At 45.8% G+C, this 24,451-nt stretch overlaps 1 protein-coding gene across 1 annotated transcript in view; it reads right to left on the bottom strand.

Moving 5' to 3' along the window:
• NTRK1 (neurotrophic receptor tyrosine kinase 1) overlaps nucleotides 1-24,451 on the bottom strand; it is a 107,884-nt gene that overhangs the window by 5,646 nt on the left and 77,787 nt on the right. Inside the window, exons 10-15 of the mRNA XM_077258711.1 lie at nucleotides 19,454-19,512; nucleotides 18,734-18,836; nucleotides 5,185-5,331; nucleotides 3,283-3,413; nucleotides 2,737-2,909; nucleotides 816-1,056 (exon numbers count right to left, since the gene is read on the bottom strand). Of these exons, the coding sequence (XP_077114826.1) occupies nucleotides 816-1,056; nucleotides 2,737-2,909; nucleotides 3,283-3,413; nucleotides 5,185-5,331; nucleotides 18,734-18,836; nucleotides 19,454-19,512 (854 nt within the window). The remainder of the gene's footprint in view (nucleotides 1-815; nucleotides 1,057-2,736; nucleotides 2,910-3,282; nucleotides 3,414-5,184; nucleotides 5,332-18,733; nucleotides 18,837-19,453; nucleotides 19,513-24,451) is intronic.

The following is a 24,451-nucleotide window of genomic DNA, read 5'->3' as shown; positions in this document are numbered from 1 at the left end:
ATCAGCTCTACAACGTTTTTCCTAGCTGAGCTCTTTTACCATTCGTTCTAGATTTTTTTGGTTACGAATATCGATGACCAAGAGTTGGTCCTCAGTTGATCAAACTGTGATAGCCCTTGAAAGTCTTTTCCTACTATCCGGTCCTTTCACGTGGACAGTAGCGAGCGCTGATCGAGGACTTAGGAAGTTGATTGCTGTTCATTAAGGAGGATTTTCAAAAAGGGAGTAATTTGTTCCACCCCTTATTATCATTGTCAGAAGCACATCCCTTTTAAGATAGGGAAATGTGCTGCTAACCAATTAATTTTTAGGCCTTCATAAAAGATTTGATCAGCCATCAAAAGAGCAGTTGATCACTTGGTTTGTTTACACCGGCAACTAGATGATCAGAAACAAACCAACTGTGAAGGTTGCCTTATCGAAAGGATGCCCCATAAAAGTGGTGGAGCTCCAATTTTTGGGATCACCAATGGTCCAAAGAATTTGGCTATCCATATACAGTATGCTTGATATGGAGATGGCCATGTTTTCTCAAGTGCTAAAGCGAGGCCACCTCTCTTTGGGACCCTCCATTGGTTTTATTGGGTTTAGTTTCGGTTATGAGAAAGTTCATGGCCTTCTGTCCTTTTTGTGGGTGCTGTGTTTGATAAAGATCTATAGAGGTCTGAAATGTTGCCCATTGATATAAGTCCTCGTAGAGGGAAATGGACGTAGACTGTCAACCCAACAATCACCACAAGGGATGTAGACCCACTCCACCTAGAATGCGAAAACTTATGTGACACAAAGCTTCTTGTCCCTTCCAGTGTCCTTACCCGGTAGTAGTCTGTACTGTAGATGTCTCGGGACATTCCAAAATCACCGATCTTGACTACCAGATTGTTCCCAACAAGGCAATTTCTAGTGGCAAGATCCCGGTGGACAAAGTGTAGAGATGCCAGGTAAACCATGCCTGAGGCAATCTGAGAGGCAATTTGTAACATCTGGGTCAGGTTGAGCTGTCCAAACGGTTGCCCATTGCCGTTATCCAAAATCTTGGCGTCTGGTCCATGCGATCTGTGTAATAGATAAAGAAGATACATTTTGTAGACCATCAGAGACATCATCTTCATGAGTAGGTCAATGGTAAGGCCCAAAGATCTGATGGTCTATCGGCTCCTATCAATCAGTTCAATAAGAGGCATGTTCTCATTTTTGGAGAAAGGATAGCAATTTTGTGTCACTACATCTATGTTCCAAGTTCTCAGGTGGTGGGTACCTACCATGAATGTGCAAAATAGCACAATGCTCTTCATAACCTGCACTGACCAGATGCAATTGTTCCAATCCCCCAACAGCAAAGACCATTTTACACATGTAGGCCTTCCAGACAAGGGGGAAACAGAGTTCTTGCCCATACTTGAAAAATTTCATGTGTCAAAAAGCCACGATTAGAGATCAGCTGGCCCCCGACAAGATACATTTCTCAGTCCCAGTGTAACAATAACCATAAAACACAGTGTCTCTGCGATCTCTCCATCAGTACCCGGACACTGCGATATGCCACTGGCAGCCCATCGTCTATGTCTAATACCTACGGGACCAATCAAAAACTCTCTGTTTATTTCAACTGATGGGCAATCTCCTTCTATTTGAGCCTCTCAGACAGATAATCTAATCAATATTGCAGAGAGGAGTGCATTAGCCAGAGAGATGGCAGGCGGAGGAGGAGAGAGGCACATCCACTGTTATAATAGCAGCTCCCGAGTATTGGGGATGGGGAGGGGGATGTGTCGGCAAAAGGGAAGCTGTAAAGATGGAAGTAGGGAACGAGCCTCAGTATCTATTTGAGGAGTGGCGAAGGGTTAAAAAATATAATAATTTCCAGATAATTCTTCTCATTCGGGAAATCTGTGTAGAATTGATGCCCAAACATCTAGGAGCAAGGAGGACCAAACCTTTCCATTTCAGAACGACTGGCCAAATATCTTAGGCTTATAGGGAAATCTTGACACTCCCCTAATGGAGGAAAGTAGGATGGGGTATGTTGAGTTGCAACATGTCCAATCCTTTATTCTCACAGGAGATAAGCTGCGGTTAGAGGTATCCAGTCTTCAGAATAAATGATCCTCCAAGCCGAACATGCAGATATATGGGAAAGTTGAGAAGAGTGGTTGTTAGCCAAAGGTTTTTTTGGGGATTTATAAAAGCTTATGCAAGAGTGGAGTGTGGGCAAGAACTGACTTCTTCAGTCCTCCAGTGATCATGCTCTGCCTGTCTCTCCCTACTTTCTGCAGGGAGAAATACATTATTGATATGACAGCCTGCAGTCAATCTGTGGCCTCAGTGATTACATGATTATTGTAGGAAGTAAGCAGGGACTGGTGGGATCCACCAGAATGGCTATGGTAGGATGTCAGATCCTGGATATTCAATCTTTGGAGGGAAACCACTACTTACCATGGAAGCCCATACCAATAAAATCCCATGCCCGATGCCCTAATGAATTCCAACCAAATTCCTTGGCCGACAATCCCAACCATTACCTTCCTACTTGTCCACACACATGTCCTTTGCCTTCCTAGAGTAAGTTCATTGACCTTTCTTGAGATTTACACAGATGGGCAGAGTTCTGATAATTTGGTTCTCTTCTATGTTCTAAAAAAGGCTCCCAACTCCCTTTTAACTGAGAATTCCCTGAAATAGGGAGTACTGTCTAAATCAAACAAATCTTCTTTGGCCTTGAAGGCAACTAACCTGAGGAAGCGGTTGAGGTCTCCATGCTTCATGTACTCAAACACCATGATGAGAGGTTCCCCATCGGTGCAGACACCATAAAACTTCACAATGTGCTCATGTTGAAGTACTGTGAGAAGCTCGGCCTCTCGCTGGAAGTCCTGGCGGGCCATCTCGGTAGCTTCTTTGAGAGCCTACAGAAAAGGAGAACATATTCACCAGTGATGAGGAACATCATTTTTAAGGTAACAGGTGGGTTTGGGAAGGCACAGAAGACGATGGGAGGAGAGAATTTGATCTTCTTGGACATCTTTTAAGAAAATGCACCATCTTGGTGGGCAATTTTTCAAAATCCCAATTATAACCCAGTCATCCACAGTTGAGAAACAATCCAAACAATAACCCTCACACTGGTGAACCACTGGCCCGAAGAAATTACAATGATGCCCAGGAGTGCCTGCTTTAGGTCACTGAGTGCAAGTGGTGATTCACCAAGTGATTACATGTATGGACCTACTCAATCACAATGACTTATCCCACTGAGTAAACCTAATTTATCCACATTACCTTTACAGCTACTAGAGTCTTCTCTTCATCTGGGGTCAGGTTGTAGCACTCAGCCAAATACACTTTCCCAAAGGCCCCTTCCCCCAGCTCCCACTTGGGCAAAATGTCTCTCCTCTTGATATGCTGAACACCTGGAAAATAAAGAAAATTTAAATGTCCTGTACCCAACTATCAGTGTCATTATCCTGTACCCCATTGTCCTGTACCCCAAGTATCAGTGTGATTATCCTGTACCCCAAGTGTCAGTGTCATTAACCTGTACCCCTAGTGTCAGTGTCAATATCCTGTACTACAATTTCAGATTCATTATCTTGTAGCACAAGTGTTCCTCATAGAGTTGAAAGCAATGATGGAAGAGAGAGCGTCAGGTGATTCTCCCTCTCCCATCATTCCTCCTCTGTGTCTGACGCAGCATGCCGGCAGTGGAGCTACTGAGGAGACACGCTGCGGAGACCAGAGCAGCGAGGGAACGGGGAGAGGTGAGTATGCATTTTATATATTTTTTTAAATCCATGAGTATGTGGTGGCCATAATACTGCAGTACTATGAGGGCTGTATTAGACTCTATGGGGCTGCATTATACTCTATGGCGGGCTATATTATACCCTATGGGGGCTGTATTGTACTCTATGGGCAGTCGCATTATACTCTATGAGGAGCTGCATTATACTCTATGAGGGGCTGCATTATGCTCTATTGGGGGGCTGCATTATACTATATGGGACTGCATTATATTCTATCAAGGACTATGGGGAGTGCATTATACTATATGTACTACAATGGGGCTGCACTATACTCTATCAAGGACTATGGGGAGATCATTATACTATGTGTACTATATGGGGCTTCATTATACTGTATGGAGAACTACGGGGAGTGCATTATACTGTAAGAAGGACTATGGGGAGTATATTATACTACATGGAGGAATATGAGGACTGTTTTATACTATGTAGAGGACTATCGGGTGCATGAGACTGTATGGAGGACTATGGGGTGTGCATTATATTATATAATAATTGCATAATTATTATTATATTGCACTATATTGAGGACTATGGGGAGTGTATTATACTATATGGAGGACTATGGGGAGTGTATTACACTGTATGAAGGATTATGAGGAGTATACTATACTATTTAGAGGACTATGGGGAGTGTATTATACTGTATGGAGGAATATGGGGAGTGTATTATACTGTATGGAGGACTATGTGGAGTGTATTATACTGTATGGAGGACTATGGGGAGTGCATTATACTGTATGGAGGACTATGGGGAGTGTATTATAATACATGTAGGACTATGGGGAGTGTATTACGCTGTATGGAGGACTATGGGGAGTATACTATACTATATGGAGGACTATGGGGAGTGTATTATACTGTATGGAGAACTACGTGGAGTGTATTATAGTGTATTGAGGACTACAGAGAGTGTATTATACTGTATGGAGGACTATGAGGAGTGTATTATACTGTATGGAGGACTATGAGGTGTGCATTATACTATATGGAGGACTATGGGGTGCATTATACTGTATGGAGGACTATGGGGTGTGCATTATACTATATTGAGTACTATGGGGAATATATTATATTATATGGAGGACTGGGGCTCATTACACTGTATGGAAGACTATGGGGTGTGCATTATACTATATTTAGGACTATGGGGAGTGTATTATACTATATAGAGGACTATGGGAAGTGTATTATGCGGTATGGAGGACTATGGGAGGTGTATTATACTGTATGGAGGACTATGGGGTGTGTATTATACTGTTTGGAGACCCCAAGTGTCAGTGTCATTATCGTGTACCCCAAGTGTCAGTGCCATCATCCTGTACCCCAAGTGTCAGTGTCATTAGCCTGTACCCCTTGTATATGTACACTTTCTTACAGGCATCACAGAAGTATTGGGGGTTCTCGATGAAGTTGTGTTTGGTTCCATCCACCTTGCCTTCAGCAGAAGTGAGGGGGCTGCTGCCAAAATTCATGAAGTGCAATGACATGGCCAAGTCATCTTCTTGTGCCAACACCGCAGCCCCTGAAAAAGAGAAGAACTACTGAACACACAATTCTATCATATACTGTGCTATGTTTTTCCTGTCCTGAAATTATCAGGGCTGAAGAAATAAGGAAATATCAAATACAATTGTAGCAAATACTTAGCTGTAAGAAGTATGACATATAGACATCACCCATCCCTATATATACAGTTTTATAATACAATTTATGTGTGATGCATCAGCACTAAATAGTCTAAGGTGGAGGCGTGAGAAAACTTTAGGCATAAATTAAATTTATTGGAACGAATAACTAAAAAATGGCATGTGCACATGTATTCACTACTTTTGCTATGAAGCTCCTAAAAATTTCTGGTGCAAGCAATTCCCTTCATAATTCCCATGCTTAGTGACAGGACGTCCTTCTGTGTGCAATCTAAGGGACACATGTTTGTCAGTATATACACTTTATATTTTCTGAAAAGCCACAGTGGCTGCAACACCATTAACAAGAGGCACCGCTAATAAAACACCATGAATACTAAGGAGATCTCCAAACAACACCATGAAGACCAAGGAGATCTCCAAACAACACCATGAAGACCAAGGAGATCTCCAAACAACACCATGAAGACCAAGGAGATCTGCAAACAACACCATGAAGACCAACGAGATCTCCCAACACCACCATGAAGACCAAGGATATCTCCAAACAATACCATGAAGACCAAGGAGAACTCCAAGCAACACCATGAAGACCAAGGAGATCTCCAAGCAACACCATGAAAACCAAGGAGATCTCCCAACACCACCATGAAGATCAAGGAGATCCCCAAACAACACCAAGAAGACCAAGGAGATCTCCAAACAACACCATGAAAACCAAGGAGAGCTCCAAACACCACCATGAAGACCAAGGAGATCTCCAAGGAACACCATGAAGACCAAGTAGATCTCCAAACAACACCATGAAGACCAAGGAGATCTCCCAACACCACCATGAAGATCAAGGAGATCCCCAAATAACACCATGAAGACCAAGGAAATCTCCAAACACCACCAAGAAGACCAAGGAGATTTCCAAACAACACCATGAAAACCAAGGAGATCTCCTAATACCACCATGAAGATCAAGGAGATCCCCAAACAACACCATGAAGACCAAGGAAATCTCCAAACACCACCAAGAAGACCAAGGAGATCTCCAAACAACACCATGAAAACCAAGGAGAGCTCCAAACACCACCATGAAGACCAAGGAGATCTCCAAATAACACCATGAAGACTAAGGAGATCTCCAAACAAAACCATGAAGACCAAGGAGATCTCCAAACAACACCATGAAGACCAAGGAGATCTCCAAGCAACACCATAAAGACCAAGGAGATCTCAAAACAACACCATGAAAACCAAGGAGATCTCCCAACACCACCATGAAGATCAAGGAGATCCCCAAACAACACCATGAAGACCAAGGAGATCTCCAAACAACACCATGAAGACCAAAGAGATCTCCAAACAACACCATGAAGAGCGACGAGATCTCCAAACAACACCATGAAGACCGACGAGATCTCCCAACACCACCATGAAGACCAAGGAGATCTCCAAACACCATAAAGACCAAGGAGATCTCCAAACACCACCAGGTAGACCAAGGAGATCTCCAAACAACACCATAAAGACCAAGGGGATCTCCAAACAAGTCAGGGACAAAGTTGTTGAGAAGTACAAGTCAGAGTTTGGTGATAAAAAAATCTCCCAATCTCTGATTATCCCCCGGATCTCCATCACATCCATTATCATCAAATGAAAAGAACATGGTACCACAACAAACCTGCCAAGAGAGGGCCACCCATCAAAACTCTCAGCCTGCGCAAGAAGGGCATTAACCAGAGAGGGATCACAGAGACCAAAGGTAACCCTTAAGGAGCTGCAGAGTTCTCAAGCAGAGACTGAACTATCTGTCCACACGACCACAATAAGCCTTACACTCCACAGAGGTGGCCTTTATGGAAGAGTGGGCAGAAAAATCCTTTACTTACACACAAAAATTGTAAGACTCATTTTGAATTTGCCAAAAGACATGTGGGAGACTCCCTAAATGTATGAAGAAGGTGCTGTGGTTAGATGAGGCCAAAATAGAACTTTTTGGCCACAAGGTAAATGCTATGTCTGGTGCCAAATCAACACAGCTCATCACAGCATCATGCTATGGGAAAGTGGGGGCCGTACTGCAAGCCACAGACTGTAGAGGAGAGAGCCTCATGACCAGGATGTAAGCCAGGCCCTAATAGGGGTTAAGAAAAGTAAACTAAAATGAAGTTTTAGGGGGAAAGAGTTAGGATCTAAAATGGTGGAATAAGGGAAGGCAGAAGGGGTTTCGGTTCAAAGTATGGTGGTAGTTAGTAAAAGGGGGTGTGAATGGGGCCATTTGATTGGTTAAGGGGACTAGGTATATAAGGGGGGATTGGAAGGGGCAGTGACATTCTGTTAGTACATCTGAGTCAGGGACACAGTACCGTGATGGAGGCTATATTCCAGGACTTTAAGAAGCTGGCAGCGACAAAGAGCACAGCGTGGCTGCAGAAGCAGTTGCGGCTGTTGAGTGGCAGCAGCGGCAGATCAGCTGTGGACCCAATGCCCCCAAAATGCCCTAGGTGGTCGAGGCCTCCTGAGAGCGTGAGTCCTGAACTGCCGTCCAGGGCGCAGAGCAAGGTGGGGAGTCCATCCAGGGAACATCCGAGTCGGGATGCGAGCAGCCAGAAGAAGCAGGAGGCCTTGAATCTGTGCCGGAAGTCTGCTCCTATTGCAAGCATTATATAAGAGGAGGACAACGGGAGTATATATAGAAAAGTAACAATTTTATTGAAAAACACAATTAAAAACACACACATTTAAAAGACACCAAATGAATGTACCAGGAATCCATATTATATCCCATTTTAACAACCAACCATTGGAATGTACAAAGAGAAGATGTGCGGTAACTCCATGTAATCCTACCAAGTGGACCCAGTTCCCAATGACCACCCTATATCCGCAGTAATACATATAATTTGAGAAAGCCGCTAGGATAGCAGCGAAACGTGCGTCGGGGGTGACGCTCAGTCCAGGGATCCTCATGTGGGTAAGATTGTGCTTGTGCTCTGGGAGGTGGATTTTCTAACGCCGCATGGCTTGTTACTCTTGCTGCTCCTCCGGGCACTCTCCATGTTAGTCTCCATTGTGGATCAGGTTCTTGTATTGGCACCTTTTCTAACTTCATAGTTGCACAGGCTTATATGTATTACTGCGGATATAGGGTGGTCATTGGGAACTGGGTCCACTTGGTAGGATTACATGGAGTTACCGCACATCTTCTCTTTGTACATTCCAATGGTTGGTTGTTAAAATGGGATATAATATGGATTCCTGGTACATTCATTTGGTGTCTTTTAAATGTGTGTGTTTTTAATTGTGTTTTTCAATAAAATTGTTACTTTTCTATATATACTCCCGTTGTCCTCCTCTTATATAGTTCCTATTGGGAGTTATACGCACAGGGGTGGGGACATTGTTCCTGACCACCTGTTTTACTATGAGTCTGGGTGGAATATTAATTGTTTCCTATTGCAAGCATGCATAGGAGTCGGGAGGTGACGTCATCTTCCAGCATGGAGGTGCCGGCATCATGCAGAGAGACGAGGTCACGTGGCGCCGGGAAGAGGAACAGGGAAATGGCTGGAGTATCCGGGGAGCGATGACCTGAGCGGGTAGTCCAGCGCTCTGCTTTCTTGGGAGGACAGAGTGTGGGGACTGGCCCTCGGAATGGAGCCTGCTGTACCGCGCAGGGCCAACAAAAGAACAAGAAACAGACTAGCTGTAGGACCTAGGGACCTAGGGATGATGGATCGGAAGGGGAGGATGAAGGCATTGGGAGGATTGCTGGCTGCAGGCGTGTAAGAGGGTGGTGCTGTTATGGACAGTAAGGAACACACTGTCACTTTAAGAGGCTGCACCCCCTTGTCTGGCGTGATGGAATGTTCTGCTTCTCCCCTGCAATATTCCTTGTAATGAACTAGTCTGGCAGAGTGCAGGTGTGGAGCTGGAGCAGCGTGTGTGAACTGAGGCTGCTGCAGAGAGGACTTTTTGTGCTGATAGCTGAAATAGAGAAGAACTGTGCCCTGATATAGCTGCAAGAGAGAGCCACGAAGATACAGAGAAAGGGATTTACAGTTTCCAGGAGCATCTCTAGGATCCAGAAGCAAGGAGATGACCCCGCTTCACAGAGCTGACAGAAAGCCGTGCGCACCACCATATTAGACTGCTGGGGCCCCCCCTGGGACCTGATTCTCCAACATCACCGTGAGTTTGTTCCTCTTTCGTGCACCTGTTAGGGCCTAGTGTAGGCTTCTATAGTCAGTACACGGGAGCCGTGTGGCCTGCTTAGTAAAGGCCAGGGAGGTTATACGTAGAGTAGCATCATCACTTGTTTATTGATTACATTTGCTTGTTAGACATATCTTGAGTCTGTAATAGCTGGAGCACCGTGCTATTTTACGGAAAAGATCAAGTTCATAACTCTTGTAAATTGTCTGTTGCCATTGTAAACCCCTGTTTGCATCTTTCTCATTCCCTTCATTCCTTGCCTTCCAATAAATCTACCCTTTGTTGTTTGCACCTCATCTTGTGTACAGTAGTCTTCCTGCACCGTGGTGGTCCCCCGGCCATCTCTTCAGGCTTGCAGCTGAATTGCCTTAAACCACCGCAGGGACTAAGGACATTCGCAACACTGACGAAACAAGGGCAGAGGTGTTCTTGGTTGCTGGGACGTCGACAGTGGAGTCTGAGGAGGAAGGCCTGGTGTCTACAGGAGAAGAATCCGAGGAGGACCAGTGGGGGAGATACGCAGAAGCCATTCCGAGGGTGACTCAAAGTCAGCCCGGTAAGCATTGTGCTCACTGTAATACAGCGAGTGGTTGTGATGTGGGTGGCATGGGGCAGGTTGTGTCTGAGGGGTCGGTAGGTAGCGAGGTGTCACAGTTGTTGGGAGTGATGCATGCCTTGATGGGCGTGGCTAGGTCTTCCCCAGTGGCAGTGTGGCAAGGGGGTGGGGCACACATGGCGAAAATGGCTGTGGTGGTTTCAGCCTCAGTAGGGGTTCGCAAGTGATACTCAGAGTGGGGGCCCGCTTGAGGGGGCCCCCCTGAGTTGGAGAGTGCGGTGAGTGTTGACCCAGTGAGACAGAATGATAAGGCTCGTGGGGAAGTATATGTGTGTTTTGATGGGCCATTGGGTGCGCATTTAAAAATGGAGGTGAAAGAGAAGATATGGAGGGATGAATATGTAGAGATTTTTTCGCTTTTGCCGTTGGAGAAGTTTAAATTGGAGAGGGTAAAGTTGACGGAGAGTAAAAAAGAGGAAGTGTAAAGGTGAAGGTATAGGTTGATTTCCCGAACTTTTGCCAACTAGCTGCAGGCGTTCTCTATATTAGCTAGTGTGGTGGGGAAAAAAGCCCCGGAACAGTGTTCTTCTCTTTTTTGCTATCTGGATAGTATCGGGGAGGCATATCGTACATATGGTGGGACTGGTTGGTTGCAGTACGATGAACAGTTTAGGCAAAGGAAGGCGGTTCGTCCGAGTTTGCGGTGGGATAACAAGGATATAAGTTTATGGATGCATTTAATGTCTGCACCGAGAGTTCAGGGGCACCACTGGCGGGAGCAAAGAAAGGTTTGTGTTGGCGCTTTAATCAGAAGGAATATAGTTTTATGTCCTGTAGGTTTAAGCACGAATGTTCCAGTTGCGGGGGACACCACAGCTTCAAAAGTGTTTTAAGAGAGGAAAGGGAAAGCCTGGGGAAGCTGCGCGTAAGAGGGATGACTCCGGTGAGGGTAGTGCGGATGGAGCAGTATTTAGATAATTACCCTGATAGGGAGGCAGCATGTTTGTTGAAGGGAGGTTTTCATTTTGGTTTCAAGATCCCTTCGGTTGTGAAGGAAGTATCGTTTTGGTTCGGAATTTGAAGTCTGCTATGGAGCAACTGGAGATAGTTGGTCAAATATTGGGTAAAGAAGTGGAGTTAGGCAGGATGGCAGGTCCGTTTCAGGAATTACCATTACCTCATTTAAAGATTTCTTCGTTGGGTTTGGTCCCAAAGAAGGAACCAAATAAGTATTGGTTGATACACTATTTATCTTACCCAGAGGGGGGGGTCGGTCAATGATGGCATTGATCCAGAGTTGGTCTCGGTGTCTTACGTGTCATTCGATAAGGCGGTGGAGTGGGTAAGGCGATGTGGTCATGGTGCACTGTTGGCCAAGATGGACATAGAGGCGGCTTTTCGATTGTTGCTGGTTCATCCCAACAGTTTTTACCTGTTGGGCTGTTTTTGGGAAGGACAGTGTTACGTTGATTGTTGTTTGTCCATGGATTGTTTTTTCATGTGCGTATTTTGAGACGTTTAGTTCCTTTTAGGAATGGATGGTTTGCACGGAGGCAGGCGCAGATTCTATTATTCACTATCTTGATGATTTTTTTGTGTATTGGACCAGCTGGGTCTCCGATGTGCGCAATATTATTGCGAATGATGGAACAAATAGCGGAGAGGTTTGGGATTCCTTTGGCAGCAGAGGAGACTGTGGGTCCAACCACCATGTGTTTTCTGGGCATTGAGATACATATGGTGTTGATGGAATGTCATTTGCCAGTTGAGAAGCTGGAGGATTTGAAAATGGTCATACATGAGGTGTTGAGAGCCCGCAAGATTCGGTTGTGCCAGTTGCAATCCTTACTGGGTAAATTGAATTTTGCGTTCAGGATTTTACACATAGGTAGAATATTTACCAGGAGGTTGGCTGTAGCAACGGCGGGTGCAACTCGCCCACGGCATTTTATTTGGTTGAATGCAGGGCAGAAAGCGGATTTACACATGTGGGAGCAGTTTTTGGGCAGTTATAACAGACGATCGGTGTGGATGGACGAGGTGGTTGGCAATATTGACTTAGAGTTGGTTACGGATGCAGCAGGATCATTGGGATTTGGAGCCTATTTTCAAGGCAAATGGTTGGCCGGGAAGTGGCCAGATGAGTGGAGAGTTAATGGGCTGACAAAGAATTTAGAGGTCTTAGAGCTATTCCCCATTGTGGTAGCCATGGAAGTGTGGGGGGAGGCTTTATTAAACAAGAAGGTGAGGTTTTTGTGTGATAATATGAGAGTATTAATCGCTTGTCAGCTCATTCTCCTCCTGTGGTGAACTTATGCCTCATTTGGTACTTCGATGCTAGCATTTGAATGTATGGTGCGACCCATGTCCCAGGAGTCAAAAATTCCATCACTGATGCAATTTCTCACTTTCAGTGGAGTCTGTTTCGCAAGTTGGAGCCGGAGCCTGAGCAGCTCTGAATACAATGCTGGCGAGCTTATGGAATCTGGTATCGGATAAGCAATGAGGTTGATTACGGCATCGATGGCTCCTGGGATGGACGTGGCATCGATATAAGTCGGTGTGGGACTACTGGTGTGGGTTGGAGGCGAGTACAGGGAGTTGTCAGTCAGATGACAATAGAGTGGATCTGTTGTTATACATGATCGGCAGGTCATGTGAGGAAGGGGTGTCGGTGTTGGTGTTGAATGGTCGAATGGCAGCATTGGCATTTTTGTTCAAATTGTCTGGCGTGGAAGACGTTACCAAGGCTTTTGTGATTCGACAAGCTTTGAAGGGGTACAGGAAAGGAAGGGCGGTTCGGGATTGGAGGCATTCAATTTCATTTCATATGTTGGGTAGACTGTTAGCAGCGTTAAAAAATGTGTGTTGGTCAAAATATGAGACGTTGTTTCAGACAGTTTTTAGTTTAGCTTTCTTTGGCACGTTTCAAATAAGCGAATTAGTGAGTAAGAATTGTTGTCATCAAGGGGGTTTGCAATTCCATGATATGGTATGTGAACCCAGGGTTATCCGTTGTATACTTCGGAGGTCGAAGACATATCTATACCAAGGGTTGTATGGTGGAACTGTGGGCGGTGGAAGGATTAAAGGAGTGCCCCGTATATAGAACGTCTCAAATTTTGTTGGTAAGAGGCGGTGCCGGGGGTTCTTTACTGATTCATCAGGATGGTTCGGCTTTGTCTAAATTCCAGTTTATAGCCATATGCAGGAGATGCTTAGGTTCGATTGGCATGGATGATTCTAAATTCGGGTCCCATTAGTTTTGGATAGGGGCAGCAACGAAAGAGGCTAGGTGCAGCCTTAATGCAGTGGCGGTGTGCAAGATTGGGAGATGGGAGTCATTACGTTTTGTGTCATATGTCTGTACAGGAATGCTGGATGTTTAACAGTGGTGAAGACTAGAGGGTTTTTTGCCTGTGGAGTTGAAAGTTACAATTTTGGTTGTTTTCTTTTACAGATGGTCCGCTGTAGGTGTGGGTGTTAGGACACTCGTATGTGGTGTGGGGAGCTTTACGGGCTGACGTCAGACCGTCCGTCCGGCAGCTTGGGTAAAGACAGGATGAAGCAACAGTCAGGTGGATAGGGATTAGCGGAATGCTCTGGTCCAGGTTGGTTCCAGAATTTTATTTTCATGTGGGTTTGGATAGACCCCCGGATGATTTCTTGATTCACAAGGGGGGTAATGATTTGGGGGTCCGCACTTTCAGGGATTTGGTTCGGGACATTAAGTTTGACTGCTTGCGGCTCATGGCTGCTCACTCGGGGATGGTCTGATATTGTGGCTTGTTTGGCATGGAAATATGTTCGTTCAGTGGAATGCATAAATAAGGCCCAGATTAAGGTGAATCGGAAGTTGTTGTGTTTTTTAGCTAGGAATGGGGCGGTGGTAGTGCGGCATCACGATCTGGAAGTGCCATCCAGGGAGCATTTACGTCGGGATGCGGTGCATTTGACACCTATCGGTATAGATATCTGGGCACTGGGTTTGAGGGAGGGTTTAGAGAAGTCTGTTAAGGTGTGGAGGGACATTTATTCAAAAGGTGTCATGCATGTCTGTAGTGGCGGGAACTGTGGAGAGCCAGGTGATGGTAGCAGAGGGGGGGGGAGTAGGGGGCCCATTTGCTGGGGCAGTTACCTACCCCTCCCCTCTTTTGCTTCTTTTGGTGGTCAGAGTACAATTTAAATAAAAGGGATCCCTACTGGGCTGAGGTCACAGGGGACAATGTAATTGGTGGCGCCATTCAGTAGGGTCCTTGAATCGGTGTGGTGTGGTTGAGGGATTAAGCAGGAGGGTCCTGAAACCGGTGTGGTGCAGCTGATGGCGCAACAAAGCTGGTGCATGGCTTCCATAGACCCCGTTCCTTATTTGTCACTGTTATATTGATATGTTCAGTTTTGTAATGTAAATATATTAACAAACAGGGCTGCTGTGGCCTATTTATCCAAAAGGTTCGGAATGTGTCTATGGTTATTGTAGGTGTAGGTGTTACATAAGATGGTTGTTGAAAGGGGGGCTGAGTCAAACATTCCTATGTCAAGTTCTTTGGCAGCAGGGACAGGGAAAATGGTCCGAGTTGAGCGGAAGATGGATGGTGCGAAATACAGAGATATTCTTGAGCAAAACCTGTTTCAGTCTGTCAGTAATCTGAGACTGGGACCAAGGTTCAATTTCCAACAAGATAATGACCCAAAGCAAAATGCTAAAGCAACACTCGAGTGGTTTAATGGGAAACATCAGGGGCGCCACTATCATGGAGCAAGTTCAGCCCTTTGCTTCAGGCGGCAGTCCTCACTGAAAGACAGGGGGCGGCAGAGCGGCAGTCCGAACACATGGTGCCGACTCTCCATAATCCCTGACCCCTGCTCAGGGGTCACATGATCGGGACCTCCATGGATTGCAGGACTCTGCTGTGCTGGTTGCCATGGTAAGCTGCCTTATGTGTGGGGTCAGGAGGGGTTTACAGTGTGGATGTAGCAGAGCCGTGTGTGTACAAGGTGCACGGAGCGGAGCTGAATGTGTACGAGGTGTACGGAGCGGAGCCGTGTGTGTACGAGGTGTACAGAGCAGAGCCGTGTGTGTACGAGGTGTACGGAGCGGAGCCGTGGGTGTACAAGGTGTACGGAGTGGAGCCGTGGGTGTACAAGGTGTACGGAGCGGAGCCGTGGGTGTACAAGGTGTATGGAGCGGAGCCGTGGGTTACGAGGTGTACGGAGCGGAACTATGTGTGGCCATTATATGGTACGCAGTATCATGGGCGACCAATATACAGTATGGAGCACTCTGTGGCCATTATACAGTATGGAGCATCATGTGTGGCCATTATACAGTATGGAGCAACATGTGCGGCTATTATACAGTATGCAGCATCATGTGTGGCCATTATACAGTATGGAGCAATATATGGGGCATGTTATTCTGTATGGAGCGCTGTGCGGTACCCACAATACTGTATGGAGGACTATGTGGTGCCCATAATACTGTATGGAGGACTATACTGTCTGATTTATGACCTATTGTAGAATGTACAATAGTTGTCACTCAAGTAATGTATGGGGGGACTGTATGTGAGATGGGAGCTCTATAGGGGGGCTGTACTGTATATGTGTTTGGGGGGGCGCCGTTTTGAAGTTCGCCTCAGGCAGCAGTGTGGCTAGGTTCACCCCTGGGAAACATGTAAATGTTTTGGAGTGGCCGAGTCACAGCCCAGGCCTTAATCCAATTGAGAATCTGTGTTCAGACTTGAAGATTGCTGTTCACCAGAGGAAACCATCTAACTTGTAGGAGCCGGTGCAGTTTTGCTTTGAGAAGTGGGCAAAAATCCCAGTGGCCGGATATGGAAAACTCATAGAGATTTATCAAAAGCAACTTGCAGCTGTAATTGCCGCGAAAGGAGGCTCTACAAAGTACTGACTTTAGGGGGGGGGGGGGAATAGTTATGCATGCTGAGGTTTTCAGCTATTTTTCCCTATTTGTTGTTTCCTTCACAATAAAAAGAAAACCAAAAGATCACAGTTGTAAGCATGTTCTTTACATGAAGTGATGCGAACTGTCAAAAACACTGTGAAATTCCAGATTGTCAGGTAGCAAAACACAAAAAATGCCAAGGGGGGGTGAATAGTATCACAAGCCCCTGTACATAATGGAGATACATCACCTGGAGCCTCACAATTTTTCCACTGAAGCTTTGTAACCAGAGACGAGATCCAGACGGATAACGAATCAATACATCTTTATAAAGGAAGAGAAGGAAACCATAATCTCGTAAAATCGTCACTAGATGGTCGTCTGCAGCTCCTAAGTACCTGCGGTTATAGGTATTGTTCAATCAGAATTTCCATTACATAAAATAAGTAATATACTGGGATGCCTGATAACAGATGACAATAGACTGCATTCACCTGCATATCACATGATGAGAAACCCCCCCCCCCCGGTGATAATACTGGGGGAGGGGGAGTGCTGAATAAAGAAAATGGCCAAATGTCTCCATGAAAGGTCCCATAACCACCAATTAGAGCTCATCTGTTCATGTGACATTGATGACATCACTGCCCTTCCACGTTATATGTCATAACAATGTGATCACAACTCTCCAAAGGAATAAAGGCTGTAGTGTTTTTTTTTTTTTTTAGATATTACATCAATACTGTCCAAATATAAGGTACGGTATATACCAATGACATCACTACTGTCCAAAATAAAAGTTATAGATAACGTGATGACATCACTACTATTTTAAATTAGGTAATAGTGTATATCAACGACATCACTATTCTTCTATGTGTGATGTTTTATAGGAATGACATCACTACTCTCCAGTGAGTCCCGTCCTATGCTGAATCACTGCATCGAGAGGCTATATTATCTCCTCCATAACTGCTCCCGTAGTTATGGTCTCTGGAGATCTATAAAATGTATATAACACTATAAGCTGCTTGTATCTAATGATCCCAGCTGGTTAAGTGATGTCTCCTGAGATCCATCATCTCCCCCTACTACACATATACAGCCATGTTATATATGTATAAGATTAGGACTGGCAAAGAAACTCTCTCCATGGTCCTGACTTTCAAGGTCCTTGATGCTTTGCTAAATGGCCCAGAAATCCAAGTTGCCTTCAACGTGTTGGGTTTTCTGTCCAATTCAGGTGCTGTGACAGGTCCAGCAGAACTGTTCTGGCTACACGGCTGTGTCGGATTCTGCTCAGACTTACCACGTGAGTAGGGTTAGGCTGGGACTGATCTGCAGTAACAAGAAACGGTCACATCAATAGGAGAGGGGCTGTGACAGGTCCAGCAAAACTGTTCTGGCTACACAGCTGTGTCGGATTCTGCTCAGACTTATCGGGTGAGTAGCCTTAAGCTTGGACTGATCTACAGCACCAGGAACGGTCACATCTGTAGGAGAGGGGCTGCGACAGGTCCCGCAGAAGTGTTCTACTGATTATGAGGGATAATGGTCCACTGCAGAATAAGGGGTTACATGTGCTGCTCAGAGGCTATAGACTGAAGGGCCGGGGCCACTTTTCCATCTCACACTCTTCCAGCTCTTCTCGGTCTGTGGGCCCTTGGGAAACAGACTCATCAAACCCATTTAAAGCTTGAATCAATTTCAAAAGTGAATTAGCTGCTTCTTAGTGCCTGGCGCGGGGGAACAAGCTCTAATGAAGTGCGCCTCTTCCAAACGCTCTTTTCTTGCCTTAGTTAAAGTTGAGAAAATGCAGTTATGCACATCGTACAAAAACAAGATCGACTATTCCCGACTGCTGTTAACCCGCAGAGAGCCAGAACAGCACCGTGAGCGGGTGTGGAGTGCGCCCGTGATCATCTCGGTAATCCACTCTCAAATTTAGGTTGAAGCTACAAGGGGGGAGAGGTGATTTCTACATTACAGAGTAATGCAAGTAGGTGGGCGAGATAGAGATGGAGGTCTACCCACTGTTATGTACCGGATGGCAAACTGCACCATGTCCGGATGGGGACAGGGTCTGGCAATTAGGGGTATTTTTCATAAGGGAACCGTGTTGACCTATGTGAGAATTCAGAGGCATGGCGCCATAAGCAGTCAATGGTCAATGGGGGCACCTGCTGTTGAACAAGTTAGAAATAAGGATGCAGTTGCAGAGAATGACTGCCGAAACGGCCCTCGAGAGGGTCATTGACTTAGCCACAAGAAACGACAAGTAGAGACGCCCAGTTTGATGGGTTAAGAGACTTGCGCAGTGCTTGGTGCCTCTACGAGAATATTGGACAAAAGTGATCAGATCGATCAGAAAGACCCAAGCGGATAATAAGGCCAGGCTCAAACAAAAATTTTGGGAGGCAAAATCCAACAATTTTTCAAAAGGAACCTGCTACACCAAACGCAAATGTCATGAGAAAAATGAGAAGAAGCCACCACAACTAACCCATTGTCAAGAAAAGTCCCTCGAAAAGTTTCTGCTATAGATACATTTCACAGAATTTTTCGCATGGGTCACACACAATTTGTCAATCAATAATGTGGAACTTACGATTTATTCCGAACTTAGAATGTCGTCCGCACTTATTGAGTACTACCAGCATGACAAGAAGGAACAGACAGGCAAAGACGGCCAGGCCCACGGCCACAGAGACCTGATGGAAGACACATACATATTTTACATTACTAATATTGTACTCCAGAGCTGCACTCAGTATTTGGCTGGTGGTCACTGAAAACAGACAACGAGCTTACGGTCAGGCTCTGCCCTTGCAGTTCAGCAGAGTTCCTCAGGGGCAAGGCTTTAGGAAACTCCAGGCTTAACATTGGCCCTGGTACCCACTGACCACTGCAGGGGAAATGTATGGTTGTTCCTGGCTTCTCCTTGTGATGACAGCGCAGAGGAAAGAAGCTCACTGACTTCATGGGAAAATCCCTTTAAGCAAACAGGGAAAACCAAAACGGCAGTGCCCGCACTGACTGCACTTTCAGCTTCAGCTCAAGTAAATGTGTGTTTCCAGGGAACACGGCGTGACCTCTCCTCCCCACATCACACAGCGCTACCATCAGACATATTTATTACTTAGTGGTTTCTGCTTTTGCCTCAGACCAGAATTTTTTTTTTAGAAATTACCAACAAATTAACACACGGTCAGATAAGCATCAATTACATCTTCAATTACCGTTGGCCGTGTAATTACACCGCTATATTAGCGTCTTGTGGTTCTACGTACCAGCAACTCGAGGTTAGTGAATACATGCAGCAACTCACCCCAAATGTGTTGTCCTCCACCGTCTCCACTGGGTTAACGTATGTGCTGTTTCCTCTGCCTGTGGTATAGAGGTGGCATTCATCACATGTCATTATTAAGACACAAATTAATACTTGTCTCCTACTAGTCCTGTGTTACATCCTGTATTATATCCCAGAGCTGCACTCACTATTCTGCTGGTGCGATCACTTTGTGCACATGACTGCCGTTAGAGGAGAGAAAATGGGCAATTGCTCAGTCCCCCACTCACCCAGGGAGCCCCAGCCAATGGCATGCCACCAATAGTGGCAGGCCACACAGCCGCTAATGGGCTTGTGAGTCGGGGACCTAATTCTAGTGACGGCTCAGAGCACCTCCCAACCCACCATTGCACATATACTGTATCGGCATCTAGGATGCCAATACAGTTGAAAGCAATGAAAAAGGAGGGAAGCCATCTGCTCCCTCTCCCATCATTCTCCCTCGGCATCTGACATTTCAGCCAGTGGGCGCGATGACGTTTCCTCATCGTGCCATGCTATGCTGGGCAGTGGAGCTGCTGGGGAGATGCGCTGCAGAAATGGGGAGATGTAAGTACATGTATTTATTTTTTTAAATCAGTGAGTACATTGTGGCAGCTGTAGTACTGTATGGTGGACTATAGGGAGTGCATTATACTGTATGGAGGACTATGCGGGGTGCATTATACTATATGTACTATATCGAGGACTATAGGGTGCATGATAATGTATAAAAATTGATATTATATTTCATTTTCTGGTTCTCTTCATCGGCTGTATTTATGTAAGTCTGAGTTTCTGGTTGTATTATATGTACTATATAGAAGACTATGGGGTGTGCATTATACTGTATGGAGGACTATGAGGGAACACTATACTATATGAGGACTATGGGAAGTGCATTATACTTCAAGGAGGACAATAGGGTGCATCATACTATATCGAGGACTTTGGGGTGCATTATACTGTAAAGAGGACTATGAGGAGTGTATTATACAATATGGAAGACTAAGCGGTGTGCATTATACTATATAGAGGACTATGGTAAGTGCATTATAATATATGGAGGACTACAGTGAGTGCATTAAACTATATGGAGGACTATAGGATTTATTATACTGTATGGAAGACAATAGGGTTGCATTATACTATATGGAAGGCAATGTGAGGACCATTATAATATCTGGAGGGCTATGTGAGGCCCATTATACTATATAGAGGGCTGTGTGGGGACCATTAGAAAATTTGGAGGGCTAGGTGGGGGCCATTATAATATTTGGAGGGCTATTTGGGGGCAATACAGTTGTTCTCAAAAGTTTACATACACCGGCAGAATTTTTGCTTTCTTGGCCTTTTTTCATAGAATATGAATGATAACACCAAACCTTTTTCTACACTCATAGTTAATGGTTGGGTGAAGCCATTTATTGTCAAACTACTGTGTTTTCTCTTTTGAAATCATAATGACAACCCAAAACATCCAAATGACCCTGATCAAAAGTTTACATACCCCATTTCTTAATACCGTGTATTGCCCCCTCTAACATCAATGACGGCTTGAAGTCTTTTGTGGTAGTTGTGGATGAGGTTCTTTATTTTCTCAGATGGTAAAGCTGCCCACTCTTCTTGGCAAAAAAACTCCAGTTCCTGTATATTCCTGGGCTGTCTAGCATGAACTGCACGCTTGAAATCTCCCCAGAGTGGCTCAATGATATTGAGGTCAGGAGACTGAGATGGCCGCTCCAGAACCTTCACTTTGTTCTGCTGTAGTTAATGATAGGTCGACTTGGCCTTGTGTTTTGGATCGTTGTCCCGTTGGAACGTCCAAGTACGTCCCAAGCTCAGCTTCTGGGCTGATGATTGCAAATTTGCCTCCAATATTTTCTGATAATGTGCTGCATTCAACTTTGACCAAGTTTCCTGTGCCTTTGTACATCACACATTCCATAAACATCAGTGATCTACCTCTGTGCTTTACAGTAGGAATGGTGTTCCTTTCATCATAGGCATTATTGACCTCTCTCCTAATGTAACATTTATGGCTGTGGTCAAAAAGTTCAATTTTGGTATCATCACTCCAAATTACCTTGTTACGTAAGTTTTTAAGCTTGCCTCTGTGCTGATACTTTGTGGTATTTGCGCAGTAATGGCTTTCTTCTGGTGACTCGACCATGCAGCCCATTTTTCTTCAAGTGCCTCCTTATTGTGCATCTTGAAACAGCCACACCGCTAGTTTTCAGAGAGTCCAGTATTTCAGCTGATGTTATTTGTGGGTTTTTCTTTGCATCCCGAACAATTTTCCTGGCAGTTGTAGATGACCGTGGTTTTGTTGTTACAGAATTTCCATTTGTTAATCACAGTTTGAATGCTGCTGACTGGCATTATCAATTCCTTGGATATGTTTTTGTATCCCTTTTTCTGTTTTATAAAGTCCAACTACCTTTTCCCATAGATCTGTTGACAATTCTTTTGCTTTCCCCATGACTCACAATCCAGAAACATCAGTGGCTGGAGGAAAGATGCAAGAGTATGTCTGGATCCCAGAAACTCACTCAGCTTTTATGCACGTACACTGATTACAAGCAAACAGGTCACAGGTGAGGATGTTACCTTTAGTAGCCATTCAAACCCATTTGTGTCAACTTTTGTGTGTGTTACCAGGCCAAAATCACCAGGGTATCTAAACTTTTGATCAGGGTCATTTGGATGTTTTGGGTTGACATTATGATTTAAAAAGAGAAAACACAGTAGTTTGACAATAAATGGCTTCACCCAACCAATAACCTTGAGTGGAGAAAAAGTTTTGGTGTTATCATTCATATTCTCTGAAAAAAGGCCAAGAAAGCAAAAATTCTTCTGGGGTATGTAAACTTTTGAGCACAACTGTATATTATATGGAAGGCTATGTGCGAGCCTTTATACAACATGGAGGGCTATGTGATGCCATTATACTGTTTGAAGGGCTGTGTGGGGTCCATTATACTATGTCTCTGTATAACAAAAGATAATTGCGAGCATATTATAAGACACGTGGGTAACTAGTCAACAAATATAAATATAAATGTACTACTGTATATCACCCACATTATAAATATAGACTAAATCTGGACCAACTGCATAGCATTAACTGTATAGAAAAAAGAACAATGCACAGAAAAACAGTCCTGAATTATAAGATATTATAGCAATTTACAAAATCTTTATTAATATTATAATCAGACAAAAGGCAAAAAGAGGGGCTAAAATGTACACGCAGAACCAGCATCCATGCAAGGAGCTGTTAGAACCACACTACGGATGAACAAGTAGTATAACACAGTACAATTGTATTTCATAGTGCCCATAATAGAAAAAATAATAATATGGCAAGAGTTCCATAAGTCACAGTCTATATTGCATAGTTATATCAGTGTATGCACAAATACCTTGCAGAGTGCGACAACAGGATCACACATGGTCCACCAGCCCACCCCGATGCGCATTTTGGAGAGAAACTGATTCCTCAGGGGCCCCTGCTCATGCCAGCACATGTCCAGACCGTATGAAGTTCACCAGTGACCATCTGGATGATCCAGAGGAGGCATGGCAGAAGGTCATGTTGTCAGATGAGACCAAAATAGAACTTTTTGGTACTGACTCCACTCACTGTGTATGCAGGAAGAAGAAGCACGAGTACAACCCCAAAAACACCGTCCCAACCAAGAATGGTGGGGGAAACATCATACTTTGGGGGTTCTTTTCTGCAAAGAGGGCAGGGTGACTACATCATATTGAAGAGCGGATGGATGTCATATATCGCAAGATTTTGGCCAACAACCTCCTTCCCTCAGTACGAACATTGAAGTTGGTTCGTGGCTGGGTCTTCCAGCATGAGAATGACCCAAAACACACAGGCAGGGCAACTAAGGAGCGGCACCGTAAGAAGCATTTCATGGTCCTGGAGTGGCCTAGCCAGTCTCTACACCTGAATCCAATAGCAAATCTTTGGAGGGAGCTGAAAACTCAATGTTTCCCAGCGACAGCCCTGAAACCTGAAAGATCTGGAGAAGATATGTATGAAGGAGTCGGCCAAAATCCCTGCAGGACAGGCCGGAGCGTGCCGCCCCCTCCCCCCACGGCCTAAGCGAAGGCCATCATGACAATGGGTTGGAGAGGAGGGGGTGGGCAGAATAGGCTAATGAGATGGGCGGGGCTAGTGGTGGGGGAGCAGAGAGGAGTCAGGGGGCGGGGGCCGGTCAGTTCCCGCTCACCTCTCTGAGAAGCAGGATGACCAGCGTGGACGCCGTCCTGGAAAGCCTAAGGGCTGCTGCAGCTGCACGCCCTCCTGGTTGGCTGGAAGCCCAGGTGGCCCATCTCATGGATGGCGGCGGTGGGACCTCGCCAGCGGTCCCCCCTCTGGAGTGGCGAGCTCGGCGGTCGCGGCCCCCCGAGCGTTTGTCGCCGGATTCCGGGCCTCGTGCCCCCCACAGGCGCAGGAGCCCCTCCCGGAGGAATCCGACTGCCAGGCGGGGCACGGCGGCGGTTGCAAGGCCCTCACCTCGTGGCGTGGTGAAGCAGAGCCTCGACGCACCGGGCAGCATCTGGGGCCAGGTGCATCGGGAGGCCGCAGCGGTGATGTGCCTGCCGCGCGGCCTGCCTCGGCGCTTTCGGTGGGGTCCGGAAGATCGCCGGGCATCGGTGGGTCAGGCGGCCTGAGGCTGGACTGCGCCGGGCCGGCCTCGTCGGCGGTGTCAGGGGGTTCCCCTGGTCCACTTTTACGGTCTGGACGGTCGTCTGTAGCGGACGGCAGCGGGCAGCGCGCGGCCAGCTCACCCGCTCTGGACCCGTCATCCCCCGACACCAGGAGTCCGGATCCAGCAATCCAGACGTCAGCGTCATTCCAAACCAGCGGGCCGGATGGGCAGCATCGGGGCCAAGCGCACGAGGGGTCGACGGCGGAGTGGACGGTTCGGGGACATCTGGATGCCAGCACCCCGGCTGGGGGGACCACAGATCCCT

The sequence above is a fragment of the Ranitomeya variabilis genome, chromosome 1, assembly GCF_051348905.1.
Source record: "Ranitomeya variabilis isolate aRanVar5 chromosome 1, aRanVar5.hap1, whole genome shotgun sequence".
Lineage (NCBI taxonomy): Eukaryota > Metazoa > Chordata > Amphibia > Anura > Dendrobatidae > Ranitomeya > Ranitomeya variabilis.
The sequence above is the reverse complement of the archived record's forward strand: the minus strand, read 5'-3'. Positions and strand labels throughout refer to the sequence as shown.